At 38.1% G+C, this 20,893-nt stretch overlaps 1 protein-coding gene across 31 annotated transcripts in view; it reads left to right on the forward strand.

Moving 5' to 3' along the window:
* The window catches only part of MBNL1 (muscleblind like splicing regulator 1), a 194,483-nt gene that overhangs the window by 160,052 nt on the left and 13,538 nt on the right, over positions 1 to 20,893 (forward strand). For 22 of the 31 annotated variants that reach the window (XR_009451790.1, XR_009451791.1, XM_059686817.1 and 19 more), the window contains 4 exons: positions 6,860 to 7,060; positions 17,054 to 17,311; positions 18,443 to 18,496; positions 19,373 to 19,526. Coding sequence is in view for 29 of the 31 variants with exons in the window: in XM_059686817.1 (XP_059542800.1) it covers positions 6,860 to 7,060; positions 17,054 to 17,311; positions 18,443 to 18,496; positions 19,373 to 19,526 (667 nt within the window). In the remaining 2 variants the exon portion in view is untranslated. The remainder of the gene's footprint in view (positions 1 to 6,859; positions 7,061 to 17,053; positions 17,312 to 18,442; positions 18,497 to 19,372; positions 19,527 to 20,893) is intronic. The other 9 variants (XM_059686845.1, XM_059686821.1, XM_059686831.1 and 6 more) reach the window with 1 other exon arrangement.

Genomic DNA, 20,893 nt, shown 5'->3' on the forward strand with positions numbered 1-20,893 from the left:
AAAAAGAGGCAGAGGTTCATGGTGGTTGACCTTCCCCTGCGTCCAGAGGAATTGCGACCAGGCCCCAGAGCCCCAGCCCAGGCTCTGCCACACCGAATGGGGGCCATGTCAGAGGCAGCCAAGGGCTGCATGAGGGCCCTTTGGGGACCAGGAAATGGCTGTATGTCACTCCGTTTGGGTTCTCGTTTTCTCATAAATCTTAAGAGACCTGGTGTATATATGGAGGGTCTTTGGAATCTGACACTGGGCTGACTTGGGGAGTGCAGGGATTTATAGGAGAGTTTCTTGTTTGTATGGACTTTATTAGATTGTAGTGAAAGGCACCCAGCCAAGAATCAGAAAGAGGACTTGACATTTTGGGGGCAAACGCAATACTATGCGTGAGATTACTGAACTCAGTACTTTTGGTATCATAAATCCTCACCACCATCCTATTAAGTAGGTAGTATTATCCCAGATTTGCAGATGAAGCCTCAGAGGTTCGGAGAGATTAATTAATATGACTGGCCCTGCTGCTGACTAGCTCTGTAACTGGAAGATAAATGGAAGACCTATAGTATGTAATTATCCAAATTTAGATTTATTTCCTAAGTGCCACTTTAATTTTTAAATTTAATTTTTTTTTTTTTTTTTTTTACTTTGCCATGCACTCTCTGATGCAAAGGCAATCTAATGAGAAATGACTAAACAACCTAATGGGAGGTAGATGGCACCTTGCGGTTTACAACTTGGAGGCATCTGATAGAGTTCTTTGGTCCGTTCCTGAAAGGTATCTTTCAGGCTCTCGTCACTGCCCTCGGAGAGCTAGCAGAGGTCTCAGGCGCCTTTCCCTGTGCTCCCAAAGGTTAGGCTTGGCCATCCGTAATGTCCCAGAACAGCTGCCTTGAAGGCACACGCTTGAAGGCCCTGTTGAGGTCCCTGACTCACGTGGAATTCCCGTGTATTTCATGCATTGAAAGCAGGGTAGTCACAGAGGACTTCAGAGGTCCTGCACTTAGCTCAGGGCTCGGGAGCTTCTCTGCTGCTTCTGTCAGCTCCTCTCTGCTCTCACCTCGGGTTTCCAGCGGTTGTTGTCAGTTTGATGCTGAAAGCTTTGATGTCATCATTTGTCACACTTTGAGGAACACCTGGGGTTCTTACATTGTGTTTTAGGACTTTCCTTTGCAGTTTATCCAACTGGTGGTTGAGATAAAGCCACTTCATCCAAGTATTTCTGGTAAAATGTTTCCAAGTCAGTCACCCTGAATCATATTTCATACATCTGCCCTTTTTATTTAAATCCTCACCCGAGGATATGTTTTTATTGTTTGTTTGTAGGAAGAGAGAGGAAGGGAGCGGGGAGAGAAAGAGAGAGAGAGAGAAACATCGATGTGAGAGATAAACATCCCTTGGTTGCCTCCAGAACCTGCCCCGACCAGGGATACAACCCGAAACCTTGATATGTGCCCTGAACAGGAATCAAACCCGCAACCTTTTTGGTGTATGGGATGATGCTCCAACCAACTGCGCCACCTGGCCAGGGCATCCACCCTTCTCAATCAAGGAGCCTGCACTTCCTTAAGCGGCTTGAAAATGGGCCCCAAATCCTAGGGACTGGCATGTTTGTTGCCACCTTTCTCCTCAGAGAGCTAGAAGCGAGTCTTCTCTATTTAAACGTTGAGAAAAAATTGGATTGAAAGAGAAAGTGAAATTCAGGATAAAGCAAATGGTCATTTGATTTGCCCAATCCGCAAGTCAGTCTAGAAACAGAGTTTAAAATAGGATTGCTTTGATTGTAGTTGTCTGCTACCTTCTTAGAAAAAAGGCATTGTAATGTGATATTTGTTGCCCACTCCCATCAGCTTTTGGCTCTATGTTCATATTCAAAACAATTGTTTACAAAGGCTGTTTACAGATTTTATACAGGGTTGTACAAGAATCTGGTTTCATACACCTCGATTATGCTGTTAATTTTTTAAAAACGCTTTATGGTTTACTGCGTGCAAGTTTGACCTTCACAGATACACACACACGTAAAATCTAGACAGATCTGACTTAAAATTTGTGTTCTGTAAATGCCAGCATATACCAATTATGTATTATTTATTGTATGTACTCCCTCTGTTTTATTAAAACTTGCCAACATTGTCTGCAAAACAAGCACTGTCTCACATAGCATTTTAAAATAAATTAGGGCTTCTATGATATTTGTAACATTACAGCATGGGAAAATGATAACTTAGAAAAATTCAGTATTAGAAGTTGCAAAACCAAAGAAAAAAGAAATTAAACTTTTCTAACAAGCGTATTAGAGAAATGGATGACATTAAATCTCTTTTTTAATGTTTAAATCTCTATTTCTAGAAAACCTTTAATGCATTTACTAATTTCTTTGACAGAGAAAAACAGCACATCCATTGATATACTTGTTAAATGAATGTCTACTGAGGACCTGTGTAGATGCCAACTGCAGGATCTATACAAAATGAACAAAACACAGGACCCAAGGCTACCCTCTGTGGCCCTGAGTGATGAGGATCTAGGAGAGCAGAGGGCAGGAAACGCCTGTTTAGAGTTGGAGGTGTGGGTGGATATGGGACAACTTCAACAAGGAAGAGCCCTAATTCTTGAAGCACGATGAGGAATTAAATAGGTGGGCTGCGCCGGAGCATCCTTCAATGTGCAGAGAAAACCATGTTCAGAAGAGAGTCAGAGGGAACACGAGTCCTTAGCGACCACACATAGAACCAGACAATGGAACCTATCTCTGTTTTTAAATAGTAGTAGAAGGCCCTTTAGTGTCTGGAATTGGAGTCATCCAGGAGCATTTAAAAAGCACTGCTGCCTTCCTACATCTCCCCAGAGTCCCATGAGGGGGAGGGGAAGGGCATGCTGGATAGAAAACTCTAGGTAATTCTGATGGGCGGCCTGCACAGAGAACCCCTATTTTCAGAACCACCTGGAATCAAGATACACTTGTGTCCATATCCTAGGTCTTTTGGGGCCCATAATCTCCAAGAGACTTCTTCTTTATCTGCAAAATGGGACTAATAATACCCACCTGCCAAGGCTGTAATTCATCCACGCACTCATGCATTCACCCACTCAAGCACTTATTCAGTCTATATTGAGTGCCTACTGTGTGCCAGGCATTGCTCTATGTTTTGAGCATTTAGTAGTGTATTAAACAGGTATTCCCCATTCCCATCTTGAAACCAAAGCAGTGGAGTTTTGTTTTTGTTCGTCCCCTGAAGTTTACACTCTACTGTTACGAGGATTAAATGCAGGAACATAGGTAAAGCACCAAGCACATGCCTGGCACGCAATAAGGAGAGGGAATTATGCTAATAACCATGTTTGCACACATTTAACAATGGTCATAATGTGACATTAAATAACATTTTCATTTATAATAAAGCCCCAGCATCTTAATGGAATCAGAATGGCTCTTTGAAAACAAACAAATGATTAGCCCATCCAAGCATTCCTAAGCTTGCAATTAGTTTCAGGGTGTTCACAGACAAAAGACAATAATAAGCCAACCTTCCTGATGCCTTCCCAGAAGCACGGTATCTGCAAATCATCGTTACAAGGATGCAGTTAGTATCAAATGCACCGATTATGTAGTTACGCATTATCCTGTGGATACTTCAGAGAAAATAAGATGCCGCTCAATACCGCCGTTGCGTTAATATCCGTCCTTGCGATTCTCCTGAACCCTGTCAGGGCGGCTTTTGGATGGAGAATCAGCCGTGTAGCAGTTCAAGTTCTTTACTAATCAGATTAGGGCACTGGTGGGTCCAGCAGTGACCTTCCTCCTGCAAGGTGCTCTTTGAAAAAGGATGTAACAGATTTACCAGAAGAAAACTCAAAAGAAATGAAGGAATGTTGTACTTTGTTGTTTTTAAAGCAGCTTTTGGAATCAGATTTCAAAGCATAGAGCTATTATTATTGATTGCCTGACTGTTTAGCAAATAGCACCACTTATCTGGAGAGGGAGCAATTTGAGTTAATGCTTGTTGAAGAGTTGATGTTTCGGGTTTTTAAAAGCTGCTGCAGATTTTACTTGGGGAGAGTATCCTAAAATTCACCAGATTTAAATTTGTTCTGCTGGATCAAATCCAGAAATCAATTCACATGACAACTCTATAGAAACAGTCCGGCGGGAAAATTGTTGCCATACTTTTAGGTAATAGAAGCGTTCCTTTCCCTTTAATAGGCAACTTCTGTATACTAGGCATTGTAGATTTTATGTTTATATTATTCAATGAGCTTTAACAAAGCTGAATTTTATTGGCCACTGGTCTTATTTTCTTAAAATATGAATGCTTTTCTTCCCTCCAAATGAGTTTGTAAATTGGACCTCTACGTCTAAAGAATTATAGTGGCTTGTGTACTGTGACGTGAGCACCTCAGTAACTTTCTGAAGCATGCATTCAGACACGCTCTGTCTGGAAATACATGTTCCTTCGTAGCAATAGAATACGAAGAGGAATGCTATTACCTGGCGTCTGTTACCACATTCCAAGCTAGTCTTTTAGTCTTCAGTGCTAATTTTTAAAAAATAATTATTAAATACCTAATAGGAAAAATAGATGGCTGGCGTGGCTGAAATTTTACATATTGTATCTGCGAGTATGTAGCAGTGTATGTTTACCTGAATATTTTGGAGTAGGAATCCAAGTTCAGCATGTATTCGTCGTGCCAGTCAACCCTTGTCCTGCTGCCGCCTTGGCAGCCAGTAGACAGTGGAGCAGCGTAAAATCAGCTGCTGCTCACTATCCGTTGGTGGGCAGAGATTGCCCAGGGCCCCAGCTTCTGGCAGGTTACGGATTGTTAATATCTGGAATGCTGGACAGTTTCTTGTTGTCAGCAGGTCGCGTAGCTGCTTTGGGCAGGGATGGGCCTGCGGATGGGAGGATGGGAGGCATCGCTTGAGGCCACTTCCTCAGGCAAGAGCCATCGGTCTGGCAGGGCAGCTGACCGTGGCACTGAAGCCAGCACATTCGGGGGCACCATCGTTTTCACTGGAACATATCAGAGGAACCCATGGCGTGTCATTTCTTCTGCCAAGTGGATCACATTATGTATTAAATATTCTACTTTTCACGCTTTTCTTACCAAGTCTGCGTGCGCTAGCGGCATGCACAAAAGATTTTGTCCTAAAACAATGTGTGAGGTGAAGAGCAGAGTGCATCCCTGGGACAGAGATTTTCAACCGCAGCTCTGCTGACATTTAGGGCAGGATAACCTTTGTTGGAAGGGGCTGCCCCATGTGTTATGGGACACTTAGCAGAACCCCTGGACTCTACCCATTAGATGCACTAGCACCCTCCAGCTGTGGCGACCAGAAACGTCTTTAGATATTGCCAGCTGTCCCTGTGAGGCCAAATCACCCATAGTTGAGAACTGTCCTAGGAGCAAGGGAATACTCGGGCTCCCTCACAAATACAGGATGGGGCAGGAACAGACTAGATAAAGGAAATGTTGTATTTTTTAACATGTTTCTTTTGAACCATAAGAATTACTTTTGTAACATGCATCTTAATTGCATTAAAAATTTGTTCCAAATTTCTCTTGAACACTGTATAAACTCAGGATCATCTTTCAGAGGGAAGAATCGCTACATTGTAATGTCCTTTTATTCTACAAAAAAATTTCTCTGACTCTATTCCATACCACAGGGTAAAAGGAAGTGAATCGTTAAAAATTACTTTCAAGAATAGGCTCCATTTTGTCCATCAGTTTTTGTGTTTTAGAGACAAACATTACTATTACACAAAGCATTAAACTTCAAGAATTGAAACTCCATTGAATCAGGAAGTTGAAAATGTATCCTCAATCACATGGGAAATTGTTGTGCTTGGTTATGCTTTTAAAATTGGAAAAGAAAATTGCTTGAGTAGATTTCAGGTAAATTGCTTAATTCCATCCAGAACAGATATATTTCCTGATATGCACATTTTTATACCAACAAATAGAAACCATTCTCATGTATCCATGAAAGCATTTCTGGCAGAAATTCAATCTTGTCGCATTTTCCTTAGTGTGGCCATAGGTGTTCCCCTGAAGAATCACTTAGCATTTAGCTAGAAGTGTTCTGTTGCAGATTTCCTATTTTCCAATGGTTCTTCCCTCATAAGGTGAATTCCCTGCTAAATGTCTCGCAAGAGCATGATAGGCTGATGCAGCTTATAATTTCCCCAGAAAAACCTGCAACTGGTGAATATGCCAAACGCTTTATCTTGTGTGCCCACAAGGAATGGTGCCATCCTCACCTTTCCATGACCACATGAGATTTATTCACAGTTTACATGGTCTGTGAAACTTAGCTATCCACTGAGAGTTCTGCTTTATTTATGCAAGATAATAGGGCACTTGCAACCTATTAACAGTTGTAAACAGATCCTTCAAGAACGTCTGACATAGTAACTATGAAATGTATTTCTTAGATACGTGTCTAGGGTTCAATCAGGACAAAGATGGAATGTAGAAAACCACAGGAAGTTTCCCTATTGAGTTCTTGATCTATTGTTCATAAAGAAATTGCAAGTATTAGAGACCGCAGGCTTTAAGATTCTGGTGGAAAATGTAGCGGCAGGTTACGTCTTGTACTTTAGAAAAACATTGGTTTGATCAGTGCTTATTTAAGAATCATCCTTATCCTGAATAAGAGTTAATAAACACAGAATTAAATGGAGGGGAGGTAGGGAGGGAGGAAAGGAAGAATAGGTTGGGGATGGATGGATGGATGGATGGATGGATGGATGGATGGATGGAGGTTGGGGGGGTGGATGGATGAAAACATTTATATAATGTAGGATATCAACTTTCAACTAAGACCTTCATATTAAATTTTTCTTCTTACTTTATTTTTCAGCCAATGTTTTCAGTTGCACCCAGCTTAGCCACCAATGCATCAGCAGCCTTTAATCCCTACCTGGGACCTGTCTCCCCAAGCCTGGTTCCAGCAGAGATCTTGCCGACTGCACCCATGTTGGTCACAGGGAACCCTGGGGTCCCTGTCCCTGCAGCTGCTGCAGCTGCAGCACAGAAATTAATGCGGACAGACAGACTTGAGGTAGGAATGATGGGCTGGTTTCTGTACGTACTCTATTCTAATTTGCAAAGTGTGCTATTTCTTTATTTCTTTCATTGTCATAAAAGTTACAAAAAATTCGAAGCATTGGTTTAATGCTTGGAGCATTTTACTAGAATATGGGCATGCTATATTTGATGAACGTAGTATTCAGGAAAGCCACAACATCCATGTGTAGATGAATGGGTAAGAGCTTGGACTCTGGGGTCAGACTGTCTGTTACTTTGTTGTGCCTCAGTTTCCTCGTCTTTGAAATGGAGGTAATAATGGCAACTTCCCTCAAAGAGAAGAAAGAATGCCTGGCACCCAGCAAATGTTTCTTAAATATTTATCGCTGTTGTTATTAAGAACAAATTTGCTCAATCCCCTGATACTTGTTCTCATAAAGATGTTATTTAGTTACTATCTATAAAGCATTTTAAAGTTTATCATTGCAGATGGCTTCATAAGCTTCGCTATATTTTGGTTGGAATAGCAGGGCAGCTTTGTTGATGAAGTGCACTCCCATAAACATTTTTAATTGGAAATTGTGTGATGATCTGAGTCTCAGAGTCAAGGATGATCAGATGTACGTGCTTTGCTATTGTTACATGAAAAAGAAATTAAAGATATAAATCTTACATTGAAGTAGTTGTTTCGAGTTTCAGCATGGCTGTAAATCGATAGATTTGGTGAACTATATAGATGCAGGAAAAAATGGCAACATTACTGTCCACTGAAGCTCTAAAACCTGGCTTTGGTGTCCAACTAAAAACCAAAATGACCTTTTCCTCTTGTCCCTGATTCAGATGAGGCCATGCTGAGTGAAGAGAAGTTTTGCATGTTTTAATTATAGAGAAGGCAGCAAAATAAGGCTTTTGTGTGAATATAATTGACATTAATAATTTACAAGTTTAGCAAGAATTTATTTAATAAGCACCAAGTTCTTGTTTATTAAGTTGCATTGCAAGCTTTACAAAGGATCTCAGATTTCAGAATAGTTATAACTGTACCATCATTTTGATGACAATAATAATAGTTAATACTTATTGAATATTTGTTATCTACCAAATACAGAGTCAACCCCTCACAAGCATCACACATTTAATATTCAAAACAAGCTTATGAGGAAGATACTATTAATTTTTTTTAAGATACATTTTTATTGATTTCAAAGAGGAAGGGAGGGAGAGATAGATAAGAGAGAATCATTGATTGGAAGCCTCCTGAACACCCCCAAAGTGGGGATCAAGGTGGCATCCCGGGCATGTGCCCTGACTGAGCTTCGAACTGTGACCTCCTGGTTCATAGATTGATGCTCAACCACTGAGCCATGCCGGCCTGGCAAGGTACTCTTATTAACTCTACTTTACAGGGCAATAAATTTAGGGGTAGAGATGTGACATAATCATTCAAGTTCACAAAGGTGGGATGTTCCAATGGGGTATGAACTCAGAATCCCATTTTAAAACACTACGTCCCTCACCCATTCCCATTCAGGAGATAATACAAAGAAGAGGAAGCACATTTTGGCTCCCGTATACTCTTTAAAGTTTTGTTTGTTTTAGGCTTATGCCTTACCTTTCATTAAACATTTTGGAAAAGGCTGCTAATTAAGAGATTATTGCAAGTAGGACCCAGGAAGGACTTTGAAACCTAGTTGCGTGCCCTCTGTGGTCGAAGGACTCGGCTGTGTGCTAGAGAGAGAGGTACACCGTGACCTGTGTGTGGTTTGTCATTGCACAGTTGCCCTTGTTCATTCATTAACTAATGCTGTTTGCCGATAAATTAGGAGGAAACTTAAGAAATTTTAAATATTTAAAAATTATCTGATGCTCAACATGTGAACTCCACCCCCAGCCTTTCTGAGGCGAACCCTGGGCTCCTAATGCATAATTGTTGATTGATTAATGGGAACCAAACAGACCATCTGAGATGAACTTTAGTGAATTAATTATTAATAGGAGATGACATTTAAAAAGCTGAGAAAATCTCTATTGAAACCTCTTTAAAAGAATCTCTCTCAAAGGCTGAGCTGTGTGGTCAGAACGCTTCTAAAAACGAGTCCTCTCACAATTTTAGGTAGTCTGTAATTAACTATATTTGGTATGATGTTTAGTTACAGTGAAACCTTTTGTCGTTTGGTTTTATTTTTCTTTTGGGAGGAGCTGCGTTGTGTATTTTGTCTGTCGTATTTCACAATAGTCACAACAAATGACTTCTGCTGTGTTGACTTCATTTCCTTGTAACCTGAATCCCACTTCTCTCAATGCCTGGTGGTGGGGCGGCTTCCTGTCTTCTTCTGGTTAACTGGATCTGATCCAGTGTCACCATTACAACCTGTTAGGCTATTGCACTGTGAGGCTCAGGGGCATGTCTTCCTGCTCAGCACTTGGGATTTTAGACATTCAGATCTTCAGGTTACTTCCTCTCATGCTAATTGCACTCCAGATTGGAGTCTAAACGACATGGCAATGAGTGCACACACTTATTTGCTAATTGGCCACGTGTTTAGTCATTGGGGTTTAATTCTATACTCTATTTTTTTTCCCTCAAGGAACTCTGAAGTACATGTTTGAATTTTGAATTCCTTTGGAGGTGGAAAAGAATTTAAATCAGTTAAAATAATGGCTGATTTGTCTTGCCACTTCCTTCTTTTTGCTACTACTTATTAGACAATAAATAAATTTAAAAATACCATAGATTTATCAGCCTTCTGGTTCTTATATAATTGCTTGGATGAACTGACATGTATTTACAGCACCCAATGTAATTCTATAAAAAAAGGTTAAATTGGAAAGCAGGAATCCAAGGATTAGTACTAGTGATATTGTTAATTAGGTGAGTGAGCTTGAGTCAAATTTCTCATGTTCTCTGAACTTCATATTCCACACATAAAATTATGGGATTGTACTGGATAATATCTAAGATCACTTCCAGTTAGAACATTCTGGGGACATTTAGGGAATTTTCTTCTTTTTAATGCCAGACACAAGCTTTTAAAAATTTATTTTATATGCTGGTGTCCCCCCAAAAATGCATACACACTTTAGCAGCTGATAACTCAATTTTGAAAATGAAATGTATTTTAATAAACACTGCCTTTATAATCATTCAAAGTGTGTGTATACATTTTTGGGACAGTGTGTGTATGTGTATTTGTGTGTGCGTACATGTGTGTGCATGTGTGTGTGTGTGTGTGTGTGTGTGTGAAGCAGACACATAAGCTTTGCTTTATACCAATATTCATATTATCCATTCTTTGTGGAATATCTTTTAAAAGACTTGCTACATTGTAAAAAGTCAGCTTTCTTGGTTTTCTCTAATGAGGAGCAAAAGTCTTAAATATCAGTAACAGTGGCTTTTAGAATTCCATTTTGTGACGTTGGGATGCCTTTTTGTAATTTCCAAGCAGCTTTTTATTTTTGAATTATTTTAAGAAATTGTTAGAATCTATAAGTACTGGAAAGAACTGAGGTTTTTATTCCAGGTCCTGCTTCATAATGAAGAAGTATTTGACTTAGTGTCAAGAGACACAGAAACACAGTAATTTTTTATGGTGCAAAAAGGATCCTTAAATGCATTCATTCTCTTATTTATTCAACAATATCCAATGAAGAACTATTGAACATCTTTCAAGTGAAAAGTATTGTGAGGGAAATCTTTAATATCTAACTGCTATCTGATCAACAACCAAAAAAGGTCCACATCAGAAGAGTCCAAGCTCATGAATGATGCCCAATAGCTGTTATATGAATGAATGAATGAATGAATGAATGAATCAATCAATCAACCAGTTAATCAGTTGATCACAGAAAGACATGTACTCTTATTCAGAGTTCAGGATAACCCAACAGAGAAATTAAAACATGAGAAATGTTTAGCTTTTGTTAGCATTCTCCTTGGGAACATGTTTAAAGTTTGAGCATTCCAAGCATAAAGTATAACATCTTGTTCATGGCCCCAGTCCTTGGGATGATTGTTAAAAATGCAGGGCCTCATCCCCAAAGACTGTTTCAGGTCTGCAGTGGGCCTCTGGAGCTTTTACACAGCTCTGCCAGGCACATCTAAATGCAAAGAGTCCACGGTACTCTTCCCCCAGTGGATGCCAGCATCTCTTCTCTAAGTCCCAACTTTTCATCATTTACCTCATGTACAGTTATTTGTGACTCTGAATTAAAAACATGCCTCCTCCAATTCACTCAGCATCCTACAGTGTAAGTTGCTGAAAACATGATGAAGAGCATAATAAAATATTTTAGGTAAACAATGATTATTCTCTTAAGAATAAGAGAATAATCATTGTTTACAACCGAAGGACTTGTATGCATGCATATAAGCATAACCAATGGACATAAGTCACTGGGGGGTAGGGGAGGCTGGGGGAATGTCAAAGGGCGGGGAAGAAGGAGAGATATATGTAATACTCTTTGTAATACTTCAAGCAATAAAAAAAATTCCATTAGAATAAAAACACACACACAATGATTATTAAGGTAATTTATACCACATAATAGCATTAATCAAAGAAAAGCAAACCAATGGCCACCTATTTCAGATGCTGATGAGGATAGAAGATTTCCATTTGGTTAACAGTATCATTTTTATATCAGCAGTATGAGAAAAGCATACAAAGTATTTCATGGAAGGTGGACAAATGACTTGGCTTCTGATATCTTCAGCTAGAGTTTGTTTTAAAATAAGTTATTCTTGTGCTGAAGGTTTTATTCTACTGAGGTAATCATGGCATGGTGTTCTAATTCAGGCCCCTGGGTTCTGGGTGCTTCTACTCATGTCGACACACAAAAAAAGACTCTAGGCAATATATTTTTACTAGAGGCCTGGTGCACAAAATTTGTGCATGGGTAGGGTCCCTAGGCCTGGCCACCGATCAAGGCCAATCAGGGCCTTCCAGCTGCTGGCTGGGGCCCTCCTTCCTATTGACAGCCAGGGCTGCTAGCCAGGGCCTTCCTTCTTTCCGTGCCACCCTCTGGTGGTCAGCACACGTCATAGGGAGCGATTGAACTCCAAGTCTCCCAGTCAAACTCCCACAGGGACAATTTGCATATAAGCCTTTTAAATATATAGATATGATTTAAATGATTTAACCCTCATTTAGCTTTATGTGCTTTTTTGGTTCATTAATTGATGTCATATTTTTAATCATATATGATACCTATTAACTAAACAAAAAAGAGCACATAAAACTAAATGAGGGTTAACGTGACAGTAAAAGCAAGCCTAGATTGGGATGATCTATTGAATATAAAAGACATTCAATTAAAAATATTAGAAAAGCAACTGCTTTTAAGGTAAGGAATGCTTATTGATAGGATTATTTTAATTTTATATGTTCACAGAGGATGTTTGGGTACTGCTTGTATGATACTTTAGTTTAGAAAATCGCTAAGAAATCTTAACAGTTCGGTGCACACAGGTTTACAAAGTTTAAACATATTTTTAAATTTATAATAAAGCTTTAGAATGGTTCTTAAAAGTGTACTTGCACCCTCGTTTAAACCATCTAATGTACTGTGTCCCTGTCAATTATTTCTCTTGTGATTAGAGAGATGGCAGAGTTGTAATTTGTTTCAAGGTTTGAACCTTGGTTTGGTCACTCAGTTTTGCTGTTCTTCCTCTTTCTTTACCCAAGCTAACACTAAAATGTCTCCATTTTTCCTGTTATTTAAAAAAGAGTAATAAAAGGAACTACAGATTTGAACATTTTGGCATATTGATGAGCTTCTTTCATAGATATTTGTATTTTCCTGTCCTTTTGGTTTGCATATTTGGAATAAATAGGAGTAAATAAATTAAAATGTGGCAGTAGATTTAATATGAAATTTGTTTTAGTTGGTCATTTATGTATATTCAGATATGATTTTTTAAAATCACATTAAGTCAAATTATACATTCTTAGCTGTGTCATCTATAGAAATAGGCTTGTGTTCTCTGGCCTAGTGCTAACGATGGGTTCTTCTTTGTAGATTTCAAAGAAAACTCACGTTTGTTCTTAACAAAAATCCTCTGAGATAGACGAAATGGGCGTCTTTTTCTTTGTTGTTTTTTTTTTAAAAAAAAGAAAAAATGATATTCACATAGACCAAATTTGTACAATTATTAGATAACAGACTAAAACTAGATATTATATCACCAGATATTTATCTTGGGAAATTTAATTGTATAATAACTACCTAAGATCATTTCCCTGAATCACCAGATTTTTAAAGTGGGGAGATTTTAACCCTTTTGAATTGAAAATTTAGATAATTTCTCATGACCAGTAATGCTGAGGATACTTATAAAATCAATTATCCAGTATTCTTTTTAATGTGCTGTGCTAGCTCAAGCTTAATAAAAAATAAAGTCACTGGTATTTATTGTTGAGCAGCAAGTATGTATATGTCTTTGAGTATGCTCCGTAAAATTGGCCATTAGGTTTAAAATTACTGCCCAAAATATTACTAGTAAAATGGACTGAGTCCCTGTTTCTTGTTATAATTAGCTTCCTGTTCCTGCTTTTGGATGTTATTCTCCAAAGATGAGTCAGTTTAATATATTGAGCACAAATCATGTTACTGGAATTGATCTCTCCTTAAGAACATGCAGTTGAGGGTCTAGTTTTGAATAAGTTCAAACATTGCTATTAATTTCCTTAGAATCCCAAGGTCTTAACTTGCAGAGAACTGCTGAATTTAATTCTACTGCTGAGTTTCGTCATGTTTATATAAAATTAGAGATCAAATAACAGAACTGTCTATTTTAACCAGACATGTATGGTGTGTTTTAAGCTATCTACACATTTTCTCAGTATTCTCGAGGAACCGTATAGATAGCTAGTGAGTGTAGGAACTAGAACCCAAGATTTCTGATTATAAACTCTATCCTTTTCCCATTGTACCACTGCTATTTAATCAACAGAAGCAGCTTTATAGAGAATTAATTCACATTTCTTTGAGAAGTTTTTCTGATTATTTTTTATTCCATAGAGTTTTTTTGGAAATGAAATGTAGTACTTAAGTGTTTTCAGTGAATATCTTCATTGAAATGATGCTTTTTGCCATGAAAGAACCTCTTATTCATTTTCTATGTAAATATTTAAAACTTACCTGATTTAAATAACAAATCCTGCCTTAATACTTATAGAGTAAAAGACTCAACCAATATTCTTCTTAATTGAAGCATATTATGTGTCTAGCTAAGTGGATGTAATTATTTTAATCTAGGTTTGAAAAGCCACTTCCTGAACTATAAAAAGTAGTTATACTGTTGATCCTCTAATGCCATTTCTGTACATTTATCCTTAGAAAATGATCAGAAAATGCCTATAGTCATGAATGTATTCTTTGCAATATTTAGGGTATTTGGGAATATTGGAAATGATTTGGATGTTCTCTGAAAGTTACTTATATGATACACATCTATTTGATGAAATTCGATGCAGCCATAGAAAAATGATTACTGTGGACACTTAGTAAAATGAAAAGTATTTAGCAAAAGCAGGTCACAGAGTAGGAGCTACACAGACGACTGCATGAGATTAGAAAAAGAACCGTAATGTTGTTAGGATTTTCAAATTTAGTTTTACCTTCTGTGTTCCAAATTGTACAAGTTCTTATCCAGATTTGAATCACAAGATCAAATTTGTTGAAATTTTGTGTGTCAATTATATTTTGCTAATAGAATTCTATATCTAAGAGATTTCTTTTGGGGATCAGCAGAGTCTAAAGTTTTCTTGCATTTATCAGAGAAATCAGGCCAAACCAGCCCCTCTGGCCTGTAGCTCGCACAAGTACAGGTTTTCACAAGAGATTTTTACTTCTTCTTTACTTTTCAAAGACAAGAATAATGGGAGAACAGCTATTTCAGTATATTTCTTCTGTTTCATTTCCCATGTCTGGGAAAACCTTAAGCTGGGGGGAAAAAAGAAAGAAAGAAACAGACAACACATATTCAAAAGCATTGGACAAAATTATTTGAAGTTCAGAAAAGGGTGGCTTCAGAACAAATTCTAAACTAATTGCTAGTTACCAACTCTGCTTAGTTTCAGAATTCTCCCTTATTGCATCCCACAAGCAAGTACAAAATTGTAATAAATCATTACAATAAACCTATAAATGAAATGGAATAAAATAGGGTTGTCAGTAACTTCCTAAGTCATATTTATATTCTTTTTTTTTACGTCCTCACCTGAGGATATTTTTTAATTGATTTTTTTAGAGAGAGTGGAGGGGAGGGAGTGACAAAGGGAGGGAGGGAGAGAAAGAGAGAAGAGAGAGCGAAGAGAGACCATCAGTTGGTTGCCTCCTGCATGCACCCTGATCAGGGCCTGGGATCAAGTCTGCAACCATGTCTGGGAATCGAACCCGAGACCCTTGGGTCCAGGGCTGATGCTCTAACCACTGAGAAAACAGGCCAGGGACATATTTGTATTCTGGATATCTCTCAGATTATCTAGCACAGAGTAGTTTATTCAGTGATTTTTTTAAAATTAAATAAATTGAATGAGGTGGTGAATAGAGTTGGCTCATTGGTAGGTATGTGGAATACAAAGCTTTAGCTAGTTTGAGGTTTCCAAATAGTACGGGATGTCATTTCTAATGTTCTTTTCAAGATGTAGCATGATGCAGATTACACAGTCCTTTTTAAAGGAAGCAGACAATAGGATATGAATATAATGGGGAAAAGATCTAAAATGAAATGTGATCATTTTATGTACACACATCCAAGAAAACCTCTGCTTTTAAAATAGTAACAGGATTCCCGTTCCTCTTTCTTGCTGAACTCCAAAATAAAGTGCTCGGGTCTTTATTTGCTCAGTTGTAAAAACAGTGAAAACTAAAAACCATTCCCTTGAAGCCTGAAGCAGGAACATGAAAATGTTAAAAGAGCATTCCATGTTTTAGAAGGCCCTCTTGTGGTAAAGAGGTCAAACTATCCCAAACGAAGACAGTTTTGGAAACCTGACAGGAGCAGCCACCATGACAGACTTTATTAATAATAGTAAGATTCGAAATTGAGCAAATGAATGCAAAATAATCCATTCTCACCTTTCCTCCTTGGCCCCCATGGCAAAATTGAAAGACATAAAACAAATAGGCAATAACAAAAACGAATCTTTTCCCACCTGCTTTATATAACTACCAAGTAAATATCTAATGATAAAAAAAAAAAAAAAGCTCCTGGCAACATTTTACTAAAAAGCTATAAAATTTTGCTTTATACATTTGCACTTGAGAGTAATTTCAGATTAGCACAAAAGTTTCAAAAATAGAACTGAGTGTTCCTGCCTGTTCTTCACCCAACTTACCTAAATAGTAACATCTTACATAACCATAGAGCCATTTATAAAACCAGATTAGCATTGCTATGCTGCCGTTAGCCAGTCTACAGAGCTTAATCAGGTTTCATCATTTGTCTTAACAGCATCCTTTCTCTGACTCCAGAGCTGTCCAATCTGCGCCTTTCTCTGTCTTTCATGACCTTGACCTTTTGGAAGAGTACTGGTCAGTTATTTTGTAAAATATCCTTCCATTTCAAGTGTGTCTGCAGTTTCCTCGTGATTACTTTCAGGTTATGCATTCTCAGCAGTCATACGACCAAAGCGATGGCGTGCCCCTTTTTCAGTGCCTCGTAAAAGTAGGTACTTGGACATCTTGTTACCGGCGATGTTAACTTTGATCACCTGGAGTCTGCCAGACTCCTGTACTGCAATGTTGCTATTTTTTCCCCCCTTAGTAACTAATAAATATACCGACATATTTTACATTAGGTGTTTAACATAATTAGTATCATAAATGCATTTTCCTGCTCATGGACATTCTACTGAAAAGGAGGAATTTTTCAAGCTATTTTGTTCTCTGTTTGCAAATGCTCGTTTCCCTTTTCACCCGTGGCCTTCTCTCACCAGTCCTGCACTGTCAGTGAAAATCCTCAAGACAGAGTCAACTTGTTCCATGTTGATTGACCCCCCCCTTGCACTTCATAACCTTGTAGGTATGTCGAGAGTACCAGCGTGGCAATTGCAACCGAGGAGAAAGCGATTGTCGGTTTGCTCATCCTGCTGACAGCACAATGATTGACACCAATGACAACACCGTCACCGTGTGTATGGATTACATCAAAGGGAGATGCTCTCGGGAAAAGTGCAAATACTTTCATCCTCCCGCACATCTGCAAGCCAAGATCAAGGCTGCCCAATACCAGGTCAACCAGGCTGCAGCAGCACAGGCTGCAGCCACCGCAGCTGCCATGGTGAGTAGGCACACCAGCCCACTCCTTGTTAGCAAAGTGAACAAGTGTCTCTGATGACAGGCTCTTCCTTTATTAACCTTGTTTATTTATTTATTTATTTTTGCTGAAGATATGTTTGTTCAGGTATCCCAGACAATACCTAGTGCAGTTACCGTTCACAAAAGTGAGGGTAACTCCTCAAATGGTTTCACATTGCTTCTACCTTTGGCCTAACTCTTAATACTCTGTCTTACTCTGGATGGTAGGGACTCTGACATTTCTGCTTTGTAAAGAACACCTGTCTCCGTTTCAGTTTAACGATATTGCCATCTCTGGTGCTCTTAGGTCTGCGCGCCATCTAATCAGCCAATGTTCTTCTTCGGTGCGCTCTTCTGCACACCATGGCTCTTCTCTCTATATATATATCTTGCTTTTAACAGTCACATAATCTGAAACTATTTAGGAGAATTGCTCCCACAAAATTGTTTTTAGCATTAGCTGCAAGATTTGAACCACATAGGCTCTCTGGATTGTCTTAAATAATATTGTGGCATAAACATAATTGTAAAAGGAGAGATGCTTAATGATGCCATTCTCTAGAAAGGAGAAAAAGAGGCGTTAGAAATGGGATCATTTAGAATAGATAAGAAACTCTGGTCTGAAGGTAAATTTTGAGGTGATCTCATAGCTGATTTTAACGAGCCCGGTCTTTGTTCTTCGCTTAGCTATTTTAATGTTGTCCCTTTCTATACATAAATATGTGACTCGACCATTAAAATAGTCTTAAAGCACAATAATCATGAGAGAGGTCTTTTCTGTGTTTGTTTATGGATACTTGAGCAAAAATACAGAAGGCTGACTCTCTCCTCTCTTCCTTTCACTTTTTTTTTTCTGTTAGAGTATCTTGTTTGTAATTAACTACAAAGAGGAGTTATCCTCCCAATAACAACTCAGTAGTGCCCTTATTGTGCATGCTTAGTCTTGTTATTCGTTGTATATGGCATTCCGATGATTTGTTTTTTTATTTGTTTTTTCTCACCTACCCAAAAATGCACTGCTGCCCCCATGATGCACCTCTGCTTGCTGTTTATGTTAATGCGCTTGAACCCCACTGGCCCATTGCCATCATGTGCTCGCTGCCTGCTAATTAAGACTCAGTCGGCTGTCAAATCACTGAAGCGACCCCTCGAGGCAACCTTTGACCTGGTACTATGACCTTTCACCTTTTAGCTTGGCATGTAGCTTTGTTGTAGATACAAGTTTTTTTTTTATAGTCAATTTTAATATATATAAATATATATTTTCTGTTATAAAGTTGCAAAGTACAATGAAAAACTGAGTGTGGTTTCCTGACAAAACTAGTGGAAAGACTATCTAATCTAAGTACCTGGATGGATATCATACCATGAAAGATTCTGAAAGCCCAGCAGCCCACATTCAGTTTAACTACATTGTAGAACGTTCAAATGAAATACTTCAAGGACATTAAAATTGTAATTTTGACTGTATATTTATGTACCTCTTTGGTTAGCATGGCTTTAGCGATAGAATTATTTACTTTTTAATATTTAAAGTTCAGTGTTCAAGAAAAAAAAAAAACTTGCATGCTCTGGGACATTTGCATGTCTAGGTAGAGCTGGGGGCGGGGCAGAGTGGGGTCAGTTTTTATTTGACCTGTTTCATTCACTCCGTACAATTAACGATTAACATTGCTTATACTTGTCAATCCTCATGGAGCTCGCAGTGCAGCTTTTCTCTCTTCCTAAATCAGTGGCTTCTCAGAGAAAGCCCGAAGCATTATGGGACTTAAAACACTTAACGCATTGTAACAAGTGCTCATGAACTAGTGGGGTTTTTGTTGTTTTTGTTTTTGATAAAAATAATGCTTCCTTTAAAGCTTTTATCTTGCGTTTGTTTTAAAAATTGTTTGTTTATTGGATCCGCCCCCCCCCCCCATGGGTAGTTAAGTGCTCTGCTGCTTGCTTGCTCATGCTTCCTAACAATTTTAGCCTTCAACTGATTTTTCTTTTTTCTTTTTCTCTTTTTACTGGTATTTGTTTTTTATACTCGTTCACTAAACAGGGAATTCCTCAAGCTGTACTTCCCCCATTACCAAAGAGGCCTGCTCTTGAAAAAACCAACGGTGCCACCGCAGTCTTTAACACTGGTATTTTCCAATACCAACAGGCTCTAGCCAACATGCAGTTACAACAGCATACAGCATTTCTCCCACCAGGTAAGGGGTTTGAGTCTGTTTATACATGAATCAGCCAATCCACGTAGTGTCCTACTGGTAGAGCAGATAAACCAGCCGTGCCCCCAATTTGTTGTTAGTCAGAAATAAGGTGGAAGGTAAGGTGTAACAGTGAGAACTTCTCGGAGGTATCTCATGTGGTTTTCCTTAGAGACAGAATTATAGCTTCATGAACCATGGATGAAAGATCAGTGATGTTTTATGTACTTATTTTTGTTTGTGCAATTTAGAATTGAAATGTAGTGCTTTTTGTTTTTTCTTTCCTCAAACGTGTTGTATGTGTGTCCGGCTACTGTATGACACTTTCTGCTGTAAGACCCCTTTGCCTTCATGATTCCATGAGTCCATTCGAATTCTTTGAAATGACACCTTCAGTTTTGATTTTTGATTTGTCAGCCCTTTTGTTCTCAAGGTGGAGAATAAAAAACTGACTGTATTCTAGGGCTCTTCAAAGTGCTCTCTTCAGTACCAATCAGTGCATGGCTTACGATCACAATTGATCCTAAGCTAATATTGAAATAGCTGTAAGTGCCCAGTGAAAATAACATTTATTCCTGAGTCATACATTTGTTGATTTCAACTTAGACACATAAACACTCTAGAACTATCCACAAGGTTATGAAATTTAAAAACATAAACTAATCAGCCATTTACTGACCTGGATATTTAAGTCATTCATCTACTTCAGACAATACATATTAATTTCCTTGTAATCTGAAATTCAACTAACCGGAGACAAAGACCATTTTCCTTCTTACCTCTTAACCTTACAAAAAGATATTACCATGGGTTCTGAGACTTATTTAATAAAGTAATTTTTATTTTTTAGTTAAATTAATACATTTTTAATAGGTGTGTCAAAGATCCAGACCCATTTGTATATGGCACTATTGGCAGTGCATTAAGTTCATAATACCATGAGGGAATGTGATCATTTATTTTTTTAATAATAAAAAAAGAATAATATTCTCATTAATTTTCACTAAGCACACTTTTTTATATTGTGCATCTTTGGAAACTGGTCATCCATATATAGAATATGTAGTAGCACTCAATGAGCTAGAATATTCCCCTAATTGAAATAGCCCACGCTCTAGGCACTGTAAATAAACCATATTTGTACTCATAAAATAATATCTATCAAATTGAAGTTTGTCCACTTTCAAATTAAAATAAAACCATTTAGATCTGTAGGGTATTTTTTTTTGTATTCTGAGTTAAAAATCACATTTATCTTATATTTTATAATATTAAAACATATTCTTCAACATATGTAATTTCCCAGATATTTCTGAAATTAATCTTTTTGCTCTTGTTAAAATTGCCATGCCCTTAAATTTATGCTGTCT

This window comes from Myotis daubentonii, chromosome 3 (assembly GCF_963259705.1).
Source record: "Myotis daubentonii chromosome 3, mMyoDau2.1, whole genome shotgun sequence".
NCBI lineage: Eukaryota > Metazoa > Chordata > Mammalia > Chiroptera > Vespertilionidae > Myotis > Myotis daubentonii.